The sequence below is a fragment of the Pogoniulus pusillus genome, chromosome 22 (genome assembly GCF_015220805.1).
Source record: "Pogoniulus pusillus isolate bPogPus1 chromosome 22, bPogPus1.pri, whole genome shotgun sequence".
Lineage (NCBI taxonomy): Eukaryota > Metazoa > Chordata > Aves > Piciformes > Lybiidae > Pogoniulus > Pogoniulus pusillus.
Window position 1 is genome coordinate 13,744,434 of NC_087285.1, and position 20,490 is coordinate 13,764,923.

At 49.1% G+C, this 20,490-nt stretch overlaps 1 protein-coding gene across 2 annotated transcripts in view; it reads left to right on the plus strand.

The window, feature by feature from the left end:
* The window catches only part of SH3PXD2B (SH3 and PX domains 2B), a 75,710-nt gene that overhangs the window by 14,819 nt on the left and 40,401 nt on the right, over positions 1-20,490 (plus strand). For both annotated transcript variants that reach the window (XM_064161821.1, XM_064161822.1), the window contains exon 3: positions 18,698-18,773. In XM_064161821.1, coding sequence (XP_064017891.1) covers positions 18,698-18,773 — 76 coding nt within the window. The remainder of the gene's footprint in view (positions 1-18,697; positions 18,774-20,490) is intronic.

Below are 20,490 nucleotides of genomic sequence, written 5' to 3' on the forward strand. Positions count from 1 at the left end.
ACCTTTAGAGGCAGAGGTGCTTTATACATACCGTGGTGCAGCTGGGAAAATCTAAAGCAAACCTCTTCCCCCTTCCTTGCAACTTTAAAAAGAAAACAACACCAAAAAAAGAATAAAAGTAACCAGTCCTTGTTGGCTCTGTTGAAAGAATGAATGAAATTGTGGTTTTTCCCTTCCTTCCCCCTTATCACACATGCTTCCTGCTGTCCTTATTTTAAACTTGTGATGCAGTACACTGGAAACTGGATTGAAAGGAGAGGACTGAAACAGATCCTCCTAGCACAGTGGAAAAAATGCTCTAGGTAGGCTTGGTAGCACTGACTGTTACCATTGCTGGAGGCCTTTATTATGTGACTGTTGGATGATTCTATGCCAATTTTAGCTCTTTAGGCAGAAATTTTCCATACTGGAAATTATTCATGCCTCCAGTTATTAAAAAAACAAAACCCAAAACCACAAAAAAAATAACTGATTGGCTGAAAGTGTTCAGCTGCTTCTGCACACATAGTAAGAGGGGAAAAATATTTTTCCTGAGTCCAGATCTGATGATCTTTTTGATGTGTTGGAGAAAGAATTGGAAACTTGAGTTGCAGGTGATTGTTGTGTCAAGAATCTGTCTTCCATGTGATCCAGTGAAAATCCATCCAGATTTGTTTGTATTTATGGCCTTGAGCAGTCACAGTACATGCATGTTTGGTAGAGATATTTGTTAATTTAATATCTGTCTTCCTAGTGATTCCAGCTGCACTTCTTCCATGCTCCTGCCAGAAACTGAGCAGGTTTTGTTTTTTCAATAGCAGCTCTGCCCACATTTGGGTGAAGGTTGGGGCAGCTTCCTTTTGCTATAAGTGACCTTCTTGCTAAACTCAGGCAGGGGGACAAAGAAGCCATTTGGTCCAGGTAGGAGAGAAGAACTTCTTGGGGCAGGAGTGAAGGGCTACTGGGGACTGACCCCTGAGCAGATGTGATGCTGCAGTTCAGAGCAGCCCAGGCACAGTTGTGTGAGTGCCTGGGGATTTTCTCCTGATATTCCCTGTGGGGCCACAGCTGAATCACTTGTCACCTTCCATTGTGGCCAAACAATTATTTTAGGAGCAGGGCCAAATAAAACACATGCACGCTTACTACTGACAACCTCACTGGCTAGCCTGCTCCCACAGAGGGCAAAGTGTCCTTCCCTCCCCACCCAGGCAGGAGTGACGCTCCCAGCACAAACTGCCAGCTCAGCCAAAACTGGGCTGAAGTCTGGAGTTGTCCCAGTGCTGGTCTCTGCCTCCAGCTGGGTGCAGAGACGTCAGACCAGCTGTCTTCCTGGTGCTGGAATGGGGAACGTTGAAAGCCTCCTTTCTGGTTGCAGTGATGCCTCCGGCTGCGCTGTTATCAGCTGGGAGCAGTCAAGGTTTTGAGTGAATACTGGGACCTTCCAGAGCTCTGTCACTGACACCTGAGACTGACCCTCTTCTGGAAGAGTCCTGGTTTAGAGCTGCTGCCTTGCTTTTCTCTTCCAAGGCTGACACTTGCTTCCTCTTTCTGCCTAATTACCTGTTTCATTCTGTTGACCGCACTCTGAGTCATCTGCTGTCACGCAGGAGATCCTCATGTCTCTGAGGAGCTTGTGTGTCCCAGCACAAGGCTGCTTCCTCTGGGTTCCAGTGCAGCATTTTGAGCAGATGAAGAGGTGACCCCCATCCCCTGAGATGCATTCAGGTCATACCCATTCCTGCTCCAGAGTTGTCACAGTGTACCATGTCAGGTGGTGTTATTGGGAATGCTTCCACCTCCTGTATTCTGGTCATTGCAGGAGGAAACCTTCAGTGACCTGGACAGTGCTCAGGGACATTTTTGCTGTGTAGATCCTCTGTGCTCTGGTCCTACCACCTCTCCATGTTTCCTCCATGGAAGTTTTCTGCCACACAGTGATTTACCTAAGAGCTAACTTACTGAGGATTAAAAAGCAAGCCCTAGAAGAAATTGTAGCTTTAAAGTTTGAAACCTCAGGTAACTCTGTAGTTTGTAGTAAATTCATAACTACAAATACTGAATTCAGTTCTCTGCTAAATTCCTCTCTTGGCTGGAAGAATAATTTCTTTCAAATAGGATTGAGACTCTTTGGAAACACTCAATATGCCAGATGTGAGCTATTAGGAGCAGATGGATGCCGTTCCTGAGAAATGAAGGCAGTAAGATTGATGCTTGCAAAGATGCCAGTTGTATTCTGGACACTAATTGGTGCTGGCAGGAACACTGGAAATGTTAGCTGGCATGGAAGCTGGTAATCAGAGGGCTGTCTCAGGTGGACACAGATAGAGTATTGGGGTCTTGTGTACCTGAGATGCTTCCAGCTCGACCTGCCAGGGAAGAGTTGTGCAATGACTCTGTTGGATCCCATCTGATGCATCACTTGTGAGGAGGTTACCAAGTCCCTTAGAAGAATTCTCTTGAAACCACTGGCTGCAAGGAGTGACACTTGGTTAAAGAGCAGATTCTGGATTGTATTTAGTGGTTGTTTTTTAATGGAAACCTCCAAAAAGAAACCTTTTTTATCCCCCACTCTGTAATGATGAGCTCATCAGTCACAATGGTAGTCATTTCAGGTCTTCATGTGACCAAGAGCCTCTCTTGTCTTTTTACCCTCCTAAAATGTCCTTACATCCAAACTTTTATGCCTCCCTGCTAATACCAGATCCCTGTGCTTTCCCTGAGCAGAAGTCCCACTTTATCTTCCTCCTACTCTGCCTTTCAGCTGCAGCTACCATTCCCTTGACTGAGTCTTTGGCTCTTTTCAGTCTTGTTTGGTGCCCTGGACAGCAAGGCTTGTGTCTCTGCAGGTTGGGGTGGATCTGACTGGACAAGTAAGCTGCTTGCAAGCTGTGGTGGAGCTGGGTCTCAAACTTCCCCCTTGGAACAGGCTTTGCCATTCATGCTGTATCCTGCATTCTCGCCACTGAAGCAGTAGCTTCTCCTGTGGTGAGCATCTGCAACCTTTACAAATCAAATTGCCGTTCAGGAGTGCCCTCTTTGGGGACAGGTTGCCCCCAGGCTTTTCCTCTTGAAGTGAGAGACTCCAATCTTGGTCCCAGCTGTAGGAGAGGGTGATGCTGCATGGCTGCTCCTCTGCAGAGAGGTTTAAGCCTTTGAGTCCAGGGCTGGAGACAGGATGTAGGCTGGAGTAAGTGTGCATGCTGCATGACACAGAGACAGAAAGACTGAGAATTTAAAGCAAGTTTTAAGATGTCTTTGGCTGTCTCCCACACTCTTTCCTGCATGTTTATCAAGTGTGTTTCTCAGTCCTCCTATTTGTCCATATGTGTAACAAATCCTTCAAGTTCTTAACTGGAAGCTTCCAGTTTTGGCTCACCTAGAGCATTGTCATCTTGGAGAGAATCCTGCAGCCCTCAGGCCGACAGCTTTGTGTGTAGGACAAAAAGAATTTAGAAGGCTGTTGAAGTGGTGCCTGCTTTTGTGAACAAAGTGGCAAAAGGCTACAGTCTGTGGTGTTGTCTCGATGTGGAAGACAGCTTGGCCCTTCTGGAGGGGAGTTCTTCAACTGTTATGTATGTGCAAACACTAGGCAAAGACAAGGAGGGGGGGAAGCCAGAATCTTATTCAGAGTGTTTTCAGACAAAACACTGCATTAAACTGGGCTCAGAAGACACTAGCTGGCACACAGAGAATTGTTCTCATCAGCTTTGTTCAGGCAACTAGGTTCTTTAAAAATTGAGTCCTGTGTGCTGCTTCCAGTGCTGGGAGCTCCTTGCTCACCTTCCTCCACTTCCATTCCTCCTCCTCCACACTTTAAGCTGTGCTCCTGGCAGGGAACAAGGTTCATAAAGGTGAAGTAAGTGTTATCTTAATTCTCCAGATGTGGAAAGCAAAGAGCAAGCATGTCGAGTGCTGTGTCCCAAACAGCACAGGGCTCCTTCAGGTGGGAAGAGAAGCTGGGGCACTGCTTGAATTTCTCCCCTCTTCTGAGTGTTGCCTGGTCCTGGCAGCCTCTTTGGTGAAAGAGCCCTAGAGCAGCGAGGCCGTGCTGCAGCCATGGGAGATGGATGTCTTTTTGAGTCCAGGGATTGTAAACAGGGCTCTTTCGAGAGCTATTTTGTAACAGGAATCCTATTTCAACACTTTGGGAGTTTCTTTTTTTGTTGGTTGTTTTTTTTTTCCCTCCAAGGTTTATGGAGTTCAGCAGAATTCTGCACAGTTGCGTGTGCAGTGCACTTGGTGGTTTCACCCCACCACAAAAATAAGTGCCCAGGATCTTGCTCTTGGACAGCTGGATCGTGAAAGACAGGCCCTTGCGTGACTAAGGACTAGAAAAAAACCCACAGCTTCCTACCATGAAGTTCCTGCTACAGAGCACCAGCAACTATTTTTGCCTCTGTACCCAGACTGTGCTGAGAGCTGCAGGCTTAAAAGTTGTATGCAGGAGCACAGAAACCCTGGATTGCTGTAATCAAAGCGAAGAAACACTTTCCATTAAACAAGGACTACTTGTGTCTGTAGAAGAAGCACCTGGTGTCTTTCCAGCAGTGCATCAAGGATCTTCATCGTTCTTCTCCTTTCCCTCCACAAAGAACATGTGCAGTCCAATGCACTACAGCCTAGTTAAAAGTTGGCTCCTTACTTTTTCCCTCTCTCCAAATGTCTCCCATTTATAGCTTTCCAGCACTTGGCAGCCGGGCGCCAGCGCATTCCCGTGCGTGCTCGCGCCAAGGCAGGTCAGTGGAGTTATACTTGGCTCTAGCTGGCACCCTGACTGGCTGCTGCATTCTGTGCCTGGCAGCTGAGCAGGCCTGTGAGCTGCCCCTGGGAAATGGCAGCCTGTTCTCCCTCGCAGTGTGTGCTGGATGGAGATTCCCAGCACTGGCCTCCACCTGGGGCAAGCACAGTGGCACAGGGCAGTGCATGGCTGCAGTGGAAATCACTTCCAGTTCTAATAGTTAAGCTTTTCTTGAGCAGCTGATGGGAGCAGCACTTGATGATTTTTGGTTTATTCCAAGCTGGGCGAGTGCTTGCCCTTTCCCTTTGCTCCAGGCAAGCAGCTCTGCAGGCTGTGTGTGCCCTCTTGCAGCTTTCTGCAATCCTCCCTCTCTTTCCTCTGAAGTACTTTTGCTTCTTGTTGGTTTGCCGTGAGCCCTCGGGGCTCATCTCCTAGCTCTCCCACTCATCTCCTAGCTCTCATCTCCACTTGCTCCCATCAGATGGTCCCTTCGTGTTCACGGCACTGATGTGGTGGCCCTGTGGCAAAGGAGGACTGGCTCCTGAGACCGTCCATGCTTTGTTCATTCATCCCTGTTGGCACTCCTATATCTCCTTCCCTCTGGAAACTTGGCAGGGCAGCCAAAGAAGACAGCATTCGCAGCCCCTGGGTAGCTGTGTCCCACATGAAGCATTGTTTGCTGGATGTGGTCTGGAGGGGAGCCTGTGCTGAGTGTAACCTGTGGATGGGGAAGGCAGAAAGATGTGCAGGTTATAAGTTTTACCTCCTTGGGGTTGGAATTAAAGCCTCTTGATGACAGTCTGGTGTGGTTTTATTTGGTGAGGCTTCCAGCAACATGTTTAACTGTTGTTCTGTAATATCTGGCAAGGGATTGCACCCTTCTGCCTGTCTCTGGGGCAGCTAATGCCACTCTACTCCTCAGCTACTTAATCAAGAAGCCCTGGAAGTTCAGCTGCTCCATTCCTGGGAGGGCTAAGCTGGAGCTCACTGGTGCCCATTCTTCTGTCTGTTGCCTGTGATCTCAGTCCCTGGGGAGGTGCCCAGGGCCTGCCTGGAGCTGGCTGTGGCCAGTGGGATTGAGCTCTGTGTGGGTTTGGCCTGATGTGAGCTCCAGTGTCTCCACCATGCTTTTGATCAGTGTAACACTGCTCAGCTTCCTTGTGGAAAGATCTGCAATTTATCTGTGTGGCAACAGCCCTGGGTCTGAATCAGACCAGTTTCAAGCTGCCTGCTGCTGCCCGCAAAGGAGCTGAGGATGGAGAGCAGCACATCAGTGCCAAGGAGGCTGTATTCCAGAGCACTGCAATTTTAGTAGAGGGGCCAGGACCCATCTTGCTAAATCCATAGGATGTAGTATGAACTGTAGCAGGCATCAAGTGCCTATCGAGGGCCTCTAAGATGTGGAAGCATCTGTGCAGTTTGATTCTGAGTGGGAGAAGGAAATGAGAGCTGGAAGAGACACAGGAAGATGATGGTTCTGCACTTGTCTTGCCTTTGCTGAGAGAGGTGATAAAGCTGCAGGGACATGGTTTTCTGTGATCTTAATTTCTCACTTCTTTGCTTTTTGCTTGATTACACCAGACTCTCGCAGGTCTGCCATGATGCTGTAGATTACCAGTCCTGTGTTGGCTGTGGAAAGTGCTTTTGGTGAAGGACATCTTGCAGTCCTTCAGTCTCATTGCAAAATGAAGTGTGGACCTCTGCAACGATCTCCCTGGGGTCCTGGTGAACCTGGGAACAAGCAAAGAATTTAACTGCCTGCTTTCCCTTCCATCCAAGAGACAATGCTCCTTCCCCTGCCTGTTTTCTTTGCCTGGCTTCTAGTTCCCATTCCTGTGATCCTGGGTACTTGGTGTGCATCCTGTGGGAGGGATGAGGAAGGGAAGTCTATACCATTTGCAGCAGGGTGGGCTACAGGAGACTTTGTGGGGAGAGAAGGATGGGTGTGCAGGATCTGCCCTTCCCCTCTGATTCATGCCTTCCAGCCAACCAGCTTCAGAGAGGGGGACTTGACTAACAAGAAAATGGAGAGGGGAAAACATGATGTGGTGCCAGTGGGTGGATGCTGCAGGGCTCCAGCAGCTGGCCTGTGCCCTCCGTGGTGCCATGGTGACTCTGCTTTGCTTCTGTACTGCTGCAGGGATGTCGCAGTGCTGCTGCATGGCACACTTCTGCTCATCTTCCCATTGCCACATGCCCAGGCTTTAGGGTGCTGCTCCTCTACACCCTGTTTTGTGGTAACATTTATGTTCTGGTGTTACATAAGATTGCAGTATGAAAAACTTCTCTCCTTTATGACCTGGCAGCATGAAAAGAGCCAGCATGTTCCCTGTCTTAATTCTACCTCCCTGAGCCTTTCTGCTTTACTGGTGCCATATCTCGAGGCCTTTGTAGTAGGAGTGAGTCACTGAATAGTGAATTCTAAATGATATTTATAGCTGTCTTTACCTAGCAGCTTGGAAATTAGATCTTGGAGATTAAGCTTGAGAGGTAATTAAGGTTGGTGAATTTGTTATTTTAATAATGCTTTAGAATATTTGGGGTTTGGACAAGAAGATAATGTTGTTTCAATGTCCCTTTTCAGTGCTGAAGCCATATTAAATTAGCCAAACCAGGTATTTTTTTAATGCTCAAGATGCTATTGTGCACCTTACCTGAGAATCCTTGCACTCCCATTTTCCTCTGCACATTCAGCTTGCTGATCATTTACCATCAACTGTGACCTGGTGCTTGAGCTTCTCAGAGAGAGAGAAGATATGGGATGAGATTTAACAAGTCCAAGTGTAGGATTCTGCACTTTGGCCACAGCAGCCCCGAGCAGTGCTACAGGCTGGGGACTGAGTGGCTGAGAGCAGCCAGGAAGAAAGAGACCTGGGGGTACCAGTTGACAGCCAACTGAACATGAGCCAGCAGTGTGCCCAGGTGGACAAGAGAGCCAATGGCATCCTGGCCTGCATCAGGAGCTGTGTGGGCAGCAGGACAAGGCAGGTTATTCTTCCCCTGTACTCAGCACTGATCAGGCCACACCTTGAGTCCTGTGTCCAGTTCTGGGCTCCTCAATTCAAGAGAGATGTTGAGGTACTGAAACATGTCCAGAGAAGGGCAACAAAGCTGGTGAGGGGCCTGGAGGAAACATTACTTGTTATGAAGACTAAGTTCTTGGAGTTCCTCCTTATCTGTAGAGCTGCTGCTGGCAGGGCAGCAGGCGTTGCTCATCTCCAGCCCAGGGAACACTGGGGTCTGGAAACTACCAACAGTTCTGGTAAGGACCCAAAATTTTGGAGTTCTCACCCAGTCACAGTCAGCAGAAAGTTGCAGTTCCATATTTTTCAGCCAGATCTTTATATGCTGAAAATGGCTGATGAAATGGCCACTGAAGGAGGCTTTGTGCTCAGCCACGTGAAGTGCCAAGCCAGCTGGGAAGCTGCACAGCTCTTTAAAATAGTGAGGTTGCCTTGTCTGAAGTTTGGAGGAAAGTTTGAGTTCAGATTCTAGCACAGAAATAAACTCAATTCAGTGTGTGTGAAACATCCTCTTGTTTTTTTGTTAGCATTCTCTATTAAAGAGTTTTTCCCTCGCTAAGTCACTTTAAACACTAGAAATGTCCTTTGGATTTTAACAGCTTTTACCATTTGCAGTGAAATGCTCCTTGAAAAGGATGCTTGTCTGCTGATCTTTCTTCTTGGCAAATCAGCATTGTTCAGTTGCCCTCCTCTCCCCTTTCCATCCCTCCACCCACCTCCAGGAAATAAAGAAGTCCCAGTGGAAAGTTCCCAGGGAGCTCTGAAGTTTCAGTCTGGGGGAAAGCTGTTTTCCACCTGCCTGCAGGTGCCTGCTCTAGGACCCAAAACCCTGCTGGTTTTTAGTCAGTCAGTGCACTTGGCCAGACATGTTTCAGGTTTTCTCTTTTTGTGGTGAGATTACACTTAGAGAAGAACTCTAAGATTAGAGCAGTCAAGGTTTGTGTTCCTTGGGAGTGTAGTTATGCTGGAAAACTTTTGCATTACTCTCTCCCTGCTGGGTCCCAAAGAAGCAGGTACAGTTCAAGGGCTGTGGTTTGGGCTGAATTTTGTGTGCAATCTGCATTCTTGTATTTAAGTGCACAGAGAGCAGCAAGGTTCCTGCACTTTGCCTGTTGCTGGGGTTTCCCTGCAGTGCCTCTGCGTTTGGTGTCTCCAGGCCCTGGAAAGGGCTGAATATCCCAGGTTAGGATGGCATTCCCCCCGGAGCTGCATGGCATATTGCTTTATGCAATCCAGAATGTTTGCCACAGGGCTCCCCATAAGCCAGTTCAGAGCTTGCTCACCCTTTCCCCTAAGTGCTCTTCTGCATAGACTGTGGGGCCAGTCTCCTCCATCAGACATCACTTAACAGCAGCCTTCTGGTTTTGCAATCAGTGGAGTTTCTTGGCAAGCTCCAGCCCTCTGCCAAAGACTGTCCAAACTCAGAAGTGCTTTGAGGCTTTTCCTGCCACTGTGCAGGTCATGGCAGTGCACGGCTCGTCACCTGCCCCAGCACTTTCCCACAGCAGCTGTGGCTATGAGCTGTCTGCAGAGGCTTCCTGCTCAGCTTGGGCTTTTGGACACCACTGACTCTGGCCTCTTTCAATCCCACCATTTCTGTGAATGGAGGAATACAAGGGCTGCATGGTGTAGCAGAGTTGGGGTAGAGACACTGGTGGGCATGTGCAGGAGCTGGGCTGGTTCATGCTGTCCATGGGGCTGTCAGACCAGTGCTCCAGAGCTGCATCAGTTTTTGTCTCTGTAGGTGAGACAGAATGGAGAGGCAGATGGTCATGCTAAAAACTAAGATGTTTCATGTGGAGACCCTGTTTTGGACAGTTAAACCTCAGGGATCTGTAGTGGCTCATTTTCCAAGTGGCTGCCATGGAGGAGCTCTTGACAGACACTGCCATGAACCCAAGCAGAATCCGATCCTCCCTTGTGTGGAGGCAAAGATCTCCCCACATTTGCCTTTCTGCTGACTGTGCTAACTTGGAAGATGGGTTTGTGTTTAGAGAAGGAATAACAAGGAAGATAGACGGCAAGAAGTCTGATGCAGGAGGAGGGTCATGGGGTGGGTGTTTCTGACCCACAGTGCTCTCCCAAGTGGTAGGACTGCAGCTTTTGCAGCCCTGCCTGCAGCTCAAATGCTTCCTCCTCTGTCTCATCATGTTGAGGCCTGCCACAGACTTAAAACTGTGCATTAATGTCAGGGAAGGAATGTCTGCTGCTCTGCTTCTCCTCATCTGAAAGGAGAAGGTTAAAAAAGGAGGGGTTGCAGAGAAATCTGATAAGCGAGGTATTTTGGGGCAGAGCTGGGGGTAAATCATCCCAAGGATTTGGCAAGCATGCAGCTCGGAGTGAGGTGGCATAGACCTGTCACTGACACACTTGACCGAAGGCTGCCTCTTGGTGTGAAGCACTGTGTTAGATGTGAAACTGGATCTGCTTGGAGTGTTTGAGCACATCTCTCCTCTCACTGTGCCTCTGCTCCTCAACACATGAAACAAGGCAAACATATTGGTGTTTCTCCTCTCTTGTTGCCATTTCCACAACAGAAATGAAATCTCATGCCTTTGCAGTCTTCCCAGCACGTCAGCTTTGGGATGCCAGAGGGGAGAATGCAGCCTTCCCTTCTCTATGGCACTTCCAGCGGTGGTTGTGGTGGTTCTGTGGTCTTTCTTTGGCACCAGGATGGGGTAGGTGGCACAGCTCTTCCCTGCTTCGCTCCTGAGGCTCCTTCCTTGTGTGACACAGCCCCAGCTGTGCTGGAGGGACATTCCCATGGATGGGATGGGGAAGAGGAAATGGTGCAGAGCAGTGTCACCCCTCTGAGTATTGCTGCTCAGTTTCCAAGCACATCTGTCAACAAGAGTCATATCCCATGGCTGGGTGCCTGTGGTGAATTATGGATGCCATACTGGGTTTTTTTAGTGGTGGTAATGCTGTGCTCATGGTGCCTGCATGGAGTGCTACAGCTTTCAGTACTCATCTGTGCCATCTGGGACCTGCCTACTCAGCCTAATGCCATCTAGAGACTGCAATCATCAGAAATTAAGGGGAAATTGATTAGTAAAGTACTGTAAAGAGAATGATGACTTCCAGGATTCAACACTGATGAATCAAACATAAAAAGCAATATATTATAATCACCCAAGGGCAGACAGAAGGTTCCACAGCTCCATGAAGAGGTTGCATATATGGAGATGGCTTGGTGCTCCTCTCCACACCTGAGGTTTTCTTTTCCTTTTTTGAAATGCCAAACTCTGCCCTTTAGTCTCTTCCAAATATTTTCTGGGTGGGCTTACAAAGGAGGGAAAGCAAAGGGTGCTTTTCAGGAGTTGTTTGGGCTATCCAAGGATGGGTGATACTTTTGTATCCTGTCTTACTGGAGTTAGGCTTTGGGAAGATGCAGCTTTGGCTGCCCTCTCATTCCCTTCTTGGTGCCTAAAAGTAGGTACCCAGAACTACTTGTTGCTTTTGAAAAACCTGCAGACTTTGAATGTCTTACAACATGATGTTGTTTAGTGCTCTTGTAAATCTATTTTATAGATGAGAACAGAAAAGACAAAAATCACAGTGGGTGTAGCTGCCTCTGCCTGGTCAAGCCAGACCCTGTCTGGAGACAAGGATCCCTCTCTTTCTCCTTCCATGACTCTCTTTCACCCCTCTGCTGCAATTAGCACATTGTGTTGGTTGTGCTGGTGCTATAAGCAACTAGAATCTCCCATTCCCTCATCAAACAAACATGACAGTCTTAGTGATTTCTGGGGGGTTAAGTTTCAGGGCTGGATGATGAAACAGGAGGCTTCTCATTTTAGGGGTTAGGCACTTAGGGCTGAGCGTGGCCTTCACTGGAAATCACAGAATCACAGAAAGTTAGGGGTTGGAAGTGACTTCAAAAGGTCATCCAGTCCAACTCCCCTGCCAGAGCAGGATCACCTAGAGTAGGTCACACAGGAACACATCCAAGCAGGTTTTGAATGTCTCCAGAGAATGAGACTCCACAACCTTTCTATGCAGTGCATTCCAGTTTTGTCACCCTCACAGTGAAAAAGCTTGTCCTTATGTCCACGTGTAACCTCCTGTGCTCCAGCTGCACCCATTGCCCCTTGTCCTCTCTATGCCAGCATACGGCATGGATGCTGCCCAGCAAGCCTGGGAGAATAGAATAGAATCAACTGGGCTGGAAGACACCTCCAAGATCACCCAGTCCAACCTATCACTGGTGCTGCTGCAGAATTCTAGGATGGTTGGGTTGGAAAGGGCCTTTAAAGGTCATCTAGTTCAACACCCCTGTACTAAGCATGGACATCTTTAACTAGAGCAGGTTGCTCAGAGCCTTGTCCAGCCTGACCATAAACATTTCCAGGGACAGAGCTTTCACAACATCTCTGGGCAACCTGCTTCAGTTCCTCCTCATACAACATTTCTTTCTTATGTCCAATCTGAGCGTGCAGCACATGTCATTGCCTTCATTGCTTGCCCTGGAGATGAGCTTAGCTGAGGTTTCTGCTCACAGAACGAGTGGGTGCTTTGGCTGGAAATTCTCCTGTCTCTGGACAGTGGCAGCATTTTGCCTGATTGCTCTTGGAGGACCATTGCTCTCAAACCAAACCTGTGGATGTGAAGCTGCTGTGTCCTCTAAGCCCCTGCACGCTGGCAGATCCTCTCTGCTCCCCAGGTCTGGTCTGTGTAGTTTATGAGCAAGCAGACAGGGTAGCACAGACCAGGCTGTGCCTTGGTCCTGGGGCTGGACGTGGCAGCGCCAGGCGGAGGGATGCGTCATGCCTAGCCCTGTACCCGCTGCCCTCTCCATATGAGTGAGCTATTCACAGGCTCCAGTGTCTCCCTGTCTCATGCTTCCTGTGATTTCACAGGAAATTTCTTTTGCAGTGGCAGCTGCTGCCAATTTTTTGTAGCCATTTTTTTCTCTGATCTCATTTAATTTTTTTTTTGGTCTATTGCTGAGCAATGCTTAAAGTTTTCCATCAGGTTTTCACAATCCAGCTTCTGTGATGCCATTTCCTACTGCTGAGGAGGTCAGGATTGCTTCTGTCTCATTCCTTGTACCAGAAGGTTAGACCTGGGGAGAAGCTGGGCTACATAAACCGCTCAGTTGTGCTGCCCTTCAGCTCCCATTATTGTCTTTGAAGATCCAAGCGCTACATGGTGCCATACCAGTGCAGTCCTTCCCCAGGATTGACCACCTTCGGGATCTGAGCTTACTTTACCTTGGTCCTTCTGTTTTCTTTGCAAACAGTCCCTGGGGGATGCAGGGAAGGTGCCTCTTGCAGGATTGCAAAGAGACTAAACATCAGTAACCTGTGAGCTGATGCCAGATGTTGTTCCCTTTCCCAGAATATCTGCGTGGCAGATGTTCCCCGAACCTGCTGGCTCCAGGGCACAGGGGTGCTTTGATGTGGACGAGCACATCTGCAAAATCTCTGGTTTCTCTGGTTCTCAGCATGAGCCATGTCCCTTACCACACACCCGCCCCGTGGCTGAGGCACTGCCATGACAGCAGGTAGCTGCTGGACCTGCGTCCCTTTCCCCCTGCATTTGAGGATCAGTGGGATGCTGCTCCTCTGTGGATCGGCTGAAGGACTCTTCTTCCCCTACAGGAGTCCTGACTAATGCTCTCTGAGCGCAGGGGAGTCAGAGCGAGCAGTGCATGTGAATGTCCCCATCCGGAGTTCGCTGCTGCGGTGACAGCAGCACGCCTGGCTGCCTGCAGCACTCCCTCCCTGGCGAGGGACAGGGCTGACGGCAGTTTGGGAGTGTGGAATGAGAGCAGGCTTGGCTTGGCTTGGGCCCATCTTTCCCCCATGGCAGGCTGCTGCCTTCTCTCAGCAGGGTGGCTTTGCTCGCACAAAGAGTCTCCTGTGACTCTGCCGCCGCTTGCTCAGCCGAACTCTGAAGCCTTTTGTTGAACTGTTTTTTTCTTCTTTTTTTTGACTTGTTCCCCTTGAGTGGTGTCAAAAGCTGCCTGCTCTGCTCTGGATAACTGACGTGTCTGGTGTAGACGAGGACTAGGTCAGCGCTTGCTTGCTAGACCAAGAAGGAGGGATGTGGTTTTACACCAAGCCTCAATCACGCAAGCAGAGCAAATCCTCTTGATAAGAGAAGGGAGAAACTTCCCTTGCCCCATGCCTGCACTTACAGCTCATGGCTGCCTCTGACATCTGCTCCTGAGCAGCAGAGTTTGCTCTCCTTGCCTGAGTGTTTGATCACCCTCTAGCTGAGTTGCTGTACCTTGCTGTTCAGCGACGTGAACCACTCCAGGAGCTGGCAAAGGTTCACTTTATCTTTGCAGCCATGCAAGCTTTGGCACCGAGTAATGGACAGAGCCCCTTGACCAAAGCAAATCCACAGCCCCCCAGCTGCAGAGGACTCGCTGCAAGAGTAATCCTGTGCCCTTCTGCCCTTCTGAATGCAGGAGCATGGTGTTTACCGTTTCACCCTGACATTTTTCTTCCTACCAGATCAGATTTAAATGAAAAATAATTGATTTTTGTTTGGTTTGTGTTTGTTTGGGGTTTTGCTTTTAGCATTTTCCCCCAACTTTTACATTTTGGAGGGCAAAGCTTTCTCACTTTTGTGTGGAGAGCAGAAGAGCAGGAGCAAAGTGGTGAGACTCCTTATTACCCTCTGGAACTTGGCTTGAGGGTTGTTGGAGTGGTTTGGGTTTTTTGCAGGGGCTCACAGGCATCGTAGTCTTACAGCCTTGCTGCTCCAGCAGGCACATCCCTCTGCAGTTATGCCATCTGCCCACTGTATCCCTCTGGCATTACACCATCAGCTCTTATCCCTAATGCTCTGCTTCCCGGGAATACTGCTGAGCACACACATTCCCCTCTCCCTAGGATCCCCTGCAGCACTCTTAATTGATTCAATTAGGATATTATCTTACGAGTTTCCTGTTAATGAAGGAGCTGTCTGCCAGTGTGTTAGCTGTTGATATAAAGCTGCCTTTGAAAGGCTTCCTCACCCCTGGTGGCCCCACTGGCATTATTGCTGGCCTGGGTACTGGACAGCTTGGTCATGGGGACAGTGTCCTCTTGTGCTGTGCCTTCAGCCATGGACAACTTCAGATGCCTTGCCCAGATGTTTTGAGGTTAATAAGGAAATTCACCTGATTGCTGAGATAAATTGGTGGTGGAGGTAAATGGACAGAAATGTGCCCTATCCTGACATGCTGTTGAGGGGAGCCTGCTGGGGGGGTTGGATAAAGCTGCTGGGGTACTCAGGGCCTGGCAGTGGTTGGACCACCCCCCACTGCTCAACAGAATCCACAGCAAGTGTGATCTAACAGCTGCCACAGAATAAAGGCACTTTGAAATGCTCTCCACTGCATCCACTCCAATAGTTTTCTTTTTTATAATCTTTATCTTAAGATTCTGTCACAAATACTTTAAAATAATCTTGGAAGGGAGGAAACAATGGAGTTATTGTTTCTTTTGCCTTCATTTTTTTTCCTGACCTGGCTGGGCACATTGCTGAGAGCGAGACTTGGCCTCTGCGCTCTCCCGTGCTCGGCAGGGAACGCAGCGCTCCGAAGGCTGCGTCTGTCTGCCCGGGGTCTTGGAGAGCCAAACGCTCACCCCTTCTGCGAGGGTGATGTGAGCAGTCCTGCTTGGAGCTTGGATGGAAACCCTCACTGTCGAGATGGATTTGTAGGAGTCTTCCCATGCCAGCTGCCTCCACTCTGCGGTTCCTTGGCTGCTGGGGAGCACATCTCCCTGCCATGGCAGGGGAGAAAGGTCAGGAAACCTTCCCTGCCTTGCCTTGTCACTGGCAGGCTTTGGTTTCTACAGACCATCACCTGATGCCTGTCTATGCCTCTCCCAGGGCCTGTGGCTGTGCTGCACTTTTACCCTTTTCCCATCCCTTTTCCAGAGTTGTGCCTGCTTTCCTTTGCTTTCCTTGGCAAGAGCAGACTAACAACCTGTGCTGTAGTCCCCGTTCCCCAACATTCACAGAAGCAGGATGGGCTGCAAGGGGCACAGGGAGCCTCAAAACCTGCAGACCTGCCAGCTGGCTTCCTCCAGGTCTCTGATGGGATCTCTTCTGCCTGTAGCTGACCTTTTCCCATCAGTTTTGTGCTGCTTTTGTGGTGTAGTGCTGTGGAAGAACCATCAATTGTTGACCCACAGCCTGGATTTCTGCAGATGTAGGCTCTAGAATTTTGCTAACACAAACTGCCTGCCACAGTTACAGCCAGCCTTGGGGTTGTTTTTTTTGGAGTGGGTTTTTGAGCAGTTACTCAGCCACAGGTTTATGCCTAGTAAAGCTGATGAGCTAGTATTTGCTGGTGCTTTCTCTGGAGCTGTGTGATGTGGCCACCAGACTGGATGGGATCTGTGGAACTGGCCCCCTCTGCCTTGCTCCTTTTGCCTGCCTTCTCTTTCTGTGTGTGGCTGAGGGTGCTTCAGGCACCTCACAACCTCTCTTTCTTTCTCCAGCAAGAGAAGAGAGAGCAGCTTGTGAGTGCACAGGCATCGTGGTACCAACCCACGGCAGGTTATGGTCTGGGGTGGTGCTGGTGACTGGGCCGGAGCAGAGCAGGACAGCTGCAGAAAGAGTCCTCAGGCTGCCTCCTGCCCACTGAGCAGCCACCGCAAGGGACACTTTGGGTCGAGCAAAAGGAAAAGGAGAACTTCTGGGTTGCTGTCGTGGCTGGGTTTGGTGGGATCAGGCAGGTGGGAGCAGGTCTGGGCAGAGGCACAGCCCAGGCACGTGTGGCCGGGAGAAAGCAGCTTGCAGGCAGCTTGCACCATTGGTGCCTTGGAGGCTCAGAGTGCTCCCGGGAGCGGAGAGGAAAGCTTCCAGTGACTCAAGCACTGCCTTGCTTAACAGCAATCAGATGTGCAGCGTTTGGGACTTGTTTTGCTCATCCTTCGCCAGTCACAAGTTTTCCTGAGCTATTCCCCATAGGAGGAGCAGTGCCAGAGGCATTTCTCTGCTGCAGTGCAGCCCGAGTGTTTCACAGGGTAACGGGGATGTGCTGTCATCCTTTATTTTCGTGGGCTGGGGGAAGAGCCAGGAAGCTGTTCCATACTCAGGGGGGCTGGAGAGGTGGTGCTGCCCTGGGAGCCTGCAGTGCCTCGGGAAGGTGAGCCCTCTGTCAGCCACGCTTGGGCTTGCTTTGCGGCTGCTGGTGACGTCCTGCAATCCCTGGTTGTTGTCGAGTCTGAAGTAATTTTCTTTGTTGCAAACTCTATTTTCAGAAGAGGCTGTAAACATGGTTTGTTTGTGCTTAGTGTCATCCCTAGTTCTGGGTTGTCTTGTTTTCATTTTGAAGAGAATACTTAATAGCTTCTTTTCATTTCCCTGTTGTCATTGGGAGTAGTGAGATAGTGTTTTATTCCTTCTCAAAACGTAGGAAAAATACCTCTGTCTTTCTGTCTCACTGTCCTCCAAACCTCAGGAATTTTATCCCAGTGCATTTGAGATCCAAGAAAAAAGAAGAATAAAGGCAAATGTAGCCTGTGCAGGGGCGTGGAGGGCTCTGATGACAAAAAGAACTTGGCTGTAGCATTACAGCACTTTAAACAAGCTCACACCTCGAATTATTAAATGGTTTGGATTGGAAGGGACTTTTTAAAGGTCATGCAGACCTCCATCTCCATACAGTACACAGGAATGTATTTAACAAGATCAGTTTTTGCTCAGAGCACCATCCAATCCGACCTTGGAGTCCGTGGCCTTTAGATAGAAACCTCCTGCTAAAAGCATGTGGAAAAATAGATGGGAAAACTAAGGAGCCTGGTGGGACACATCTCAGGAGGTGTTGGGACTCCAAAGCTGCAGTGGGGTTGCAAGTGGTGAAGAGCCTCCTGATGTTTCATGGCAGAGCAACAGACAGGAGGGAGCGTGTCTTCTGCATCTTGCTACTCAGTGGTGTCCACCCTCCTGCCAGGCTGGGTAAGGGCTGTCTGCAGATGCCTCTCCAGAGATGAATGGCTCAGACTCTCTGATTGCAGACAGTCTTGTTTTAAATACCTAAAATCTTAGTTGGGCCAAAGGAGAATGGCTGCTTAGACTTTGTAGGTGCTCACAGTGCTTCCTAGGCAGGTGGTCTCCAGTGCCTCCATAAATGTTTCATTATTTTTGTAATGAGATAGCAGCAACAGGAGATACCCTAGGGACCAGTGAGCTCTTCAAGTGATGTGAGACAGAGCTCAGATCCATGCTCCAGAAAAAAAAACAGGACAGAATTTGCATCTCCCTCCTCTTCCTTCCACAGGAGGGAATATCTGAGTGGTTGGTGGATGACTGGGCATGCTCTTTTTCCTCTTCTGCTGTTAAGCACTGTGGCAGTTCCAGGGAAGCTTTGTGCACGTGCTGAAGCAGCAGTGCTGGCGCGCAGCAGGAGCAGGAGCTGCTTATCATCTCTTTGCTGACTAGACCTACTAAGTGCAGTTGCATCAATCAGGAAAGTATTTGTAATGCTGAAGACCTCATAAAGCATTCCTCCTTCAAAGCACAAAGCATTCTCCAAACTTGACATAACTTCATGGCCTTTTGCAGGCAAACATGAGTTAGTGCTGAGAGTCCCAAGTCAGCTGTAGTCCAAGAACTCTGTGAGTGCCGTGCTGTGCTTGAGCTAATAAGATTAAAATGCACCTTTTTAGAGGAGCTTCTGGAATCTAGTGACCAGTGTCCATCAGGATGAGACAATAGTTGCAGAAATACGAGCTACATGAATCACCCTTGCTGAGCAGAATGATAGTGATGAGCAGCATCGGCGGTGGGAAATGCCTTTGAAGTAGTGGCGGTCTCATGCTTTTGGCACTGCTTTGGCTGTGCTTCCCTCGGTGCTGTGGGACACTGTACACTCTGGCTGATGGTGCTGTGTGGGATGTCTCAGAATACTGCTGATTAGGAGACCAGACCTCGTGGAGGGAGAGGCCTGGTGTCGTGCAAGTGAAGCCAATGGCTTTAATCACCTCTCTTGCATTTCCTTTTCTAGATGCAAATGCTGGACAAGTTTCCGATGGAAGGAGGGCAGAAAGACCCCAAGCAAAGGATCATCCCCTTTTTGCCAGGTAGGCGAGTGGGCTCCCACAAAAAACATGCTGGTTTTGGCATGGCAGGAACATTTTCCCAGTCTGTATGAGCATGCAGATGCTTTTCCTCTGAGCTACTGAACCATCTGAGCAATAGCAAGTCCTTGGCCTGCACCATGTCCATGAAAACATCCGTGTTTGTTAGCAGTGTGCCCAGCAAGTGTTAAACTCCTCAGTCATTCCTTCTCCCTCCAGAGTTCATTAGTGGAGGTCTTTAGCTAAGGAACCCGTTTGCACAGCTTCTGCCAGGAGCAACCCCTGCAGCAGCTTGCTTGTTTTCAGAAGGGGCCTGGCAAGCACAGCACGGGACTGAGAACGGTGTGGAGCTCCCCAGGAACTGCTCATGCACTGTTTTCCCTGTCCTGTGCAACTCAAAGGGCCATCTGGAGACAAATAATAATTGAGTTCCATACCTTAAATCAAGCTGATTGACATATTTGCCTTCCTCCCGGAATGTTCAGCAGTGACTGCTCAAAGATAGGATTCCTGTGGCATGATGTGTGCCCTGTCAGCCCAATGTGCAGCTGGGTGCATGCCCAAGGAACAGATGCAATGGTCCACTGCAGACTTTGTGATGCAGGGGATTGCTTGTAGTTGCCCTTTGGTGCTGCTGCTACAGGGGGAAGAAAAGAGCCCTAATATGCCTTGCAAAAATATCCAGCCTGAGGGAGTCCTGGGAGTCTTTCATGCCCCCATAGCTAATGGCTTTGACCACAGAGCTGTCTTTCCTCCTACCCCCAAGTAGCTAATGGGCATATTTAGAAATGTCACGGTACCATAATCACTTCCAGTGACTGTCAGGTCTGTTTAGTGCAGCCCTTTGTGCTGTGCTCTGCCTCCTGACTTTTCTAGAAACATAAAGGCATTTAGTGGGCTTTGCTTTTCTCTGACTGGCAGGAGGAAAATCTTTTACATCTCCTTTCTGACCAAGGGAATCTTGCCTGGGTTTCCTGAAGAGGGATTTCTGGTTCTGGCTTGTCCTTGTATTGTAACACCAGCAAAAGCAAGGCACGTCTGACAGCAGAGAAGCCCCTGCTGTACAAGCTCTCCTGTGGGCAAGGAGTGAGGAGGAAAACTGGAAGCCATAACATGGAAAAATGGGATATACAGTTTGGCCATGCTGCCGTTGCAGAAAATTCCCACCAAACTGCTGCTTTTTTTGGAAGGGAGTAGTGGGACTTGGGAAACCTGGTGGAGCACTGCTTCTCACAGTACACTCATCTGTACTTGTTTCTTCTTCTTGGTGCTGAAATAGTTTCCCTTAGCTAAGAAGTGTGTCACTGGGATTTCCTTTGGAGGAAAAAGAGAGTTGAAATTGCTGGGAAATAAAGCCTGGCTCTTGTGTAAGAAAGCAGTTTGGGGGAGTTAGGATGACTATCCTCTAGAGGAGCTTATGCATTTGTGCATGTCCTCTGCTGAGATGTTAGTCCTGCTCTGGTCTGCTTACAGCAGGATTAAGCAATGCTCTTTTCAGAAGGTAGTCACATGTTGGCTGGGAAAGCTGTGCTAGTCCATGCTTCTCCCACAATTTTTCCTTGACATTTCATATTTGGAAGTCATGTTTGACCAACTTGATAGCCTTCTACAAGGACATAACCAGGTGGATAGGTGATGGAAGAGCAGTGAATGTGCTTTACCATGATTTCAGTAAAGCATTTGACACTGTCTCCCACGGCATCCTCTTAGCTAAACTGAG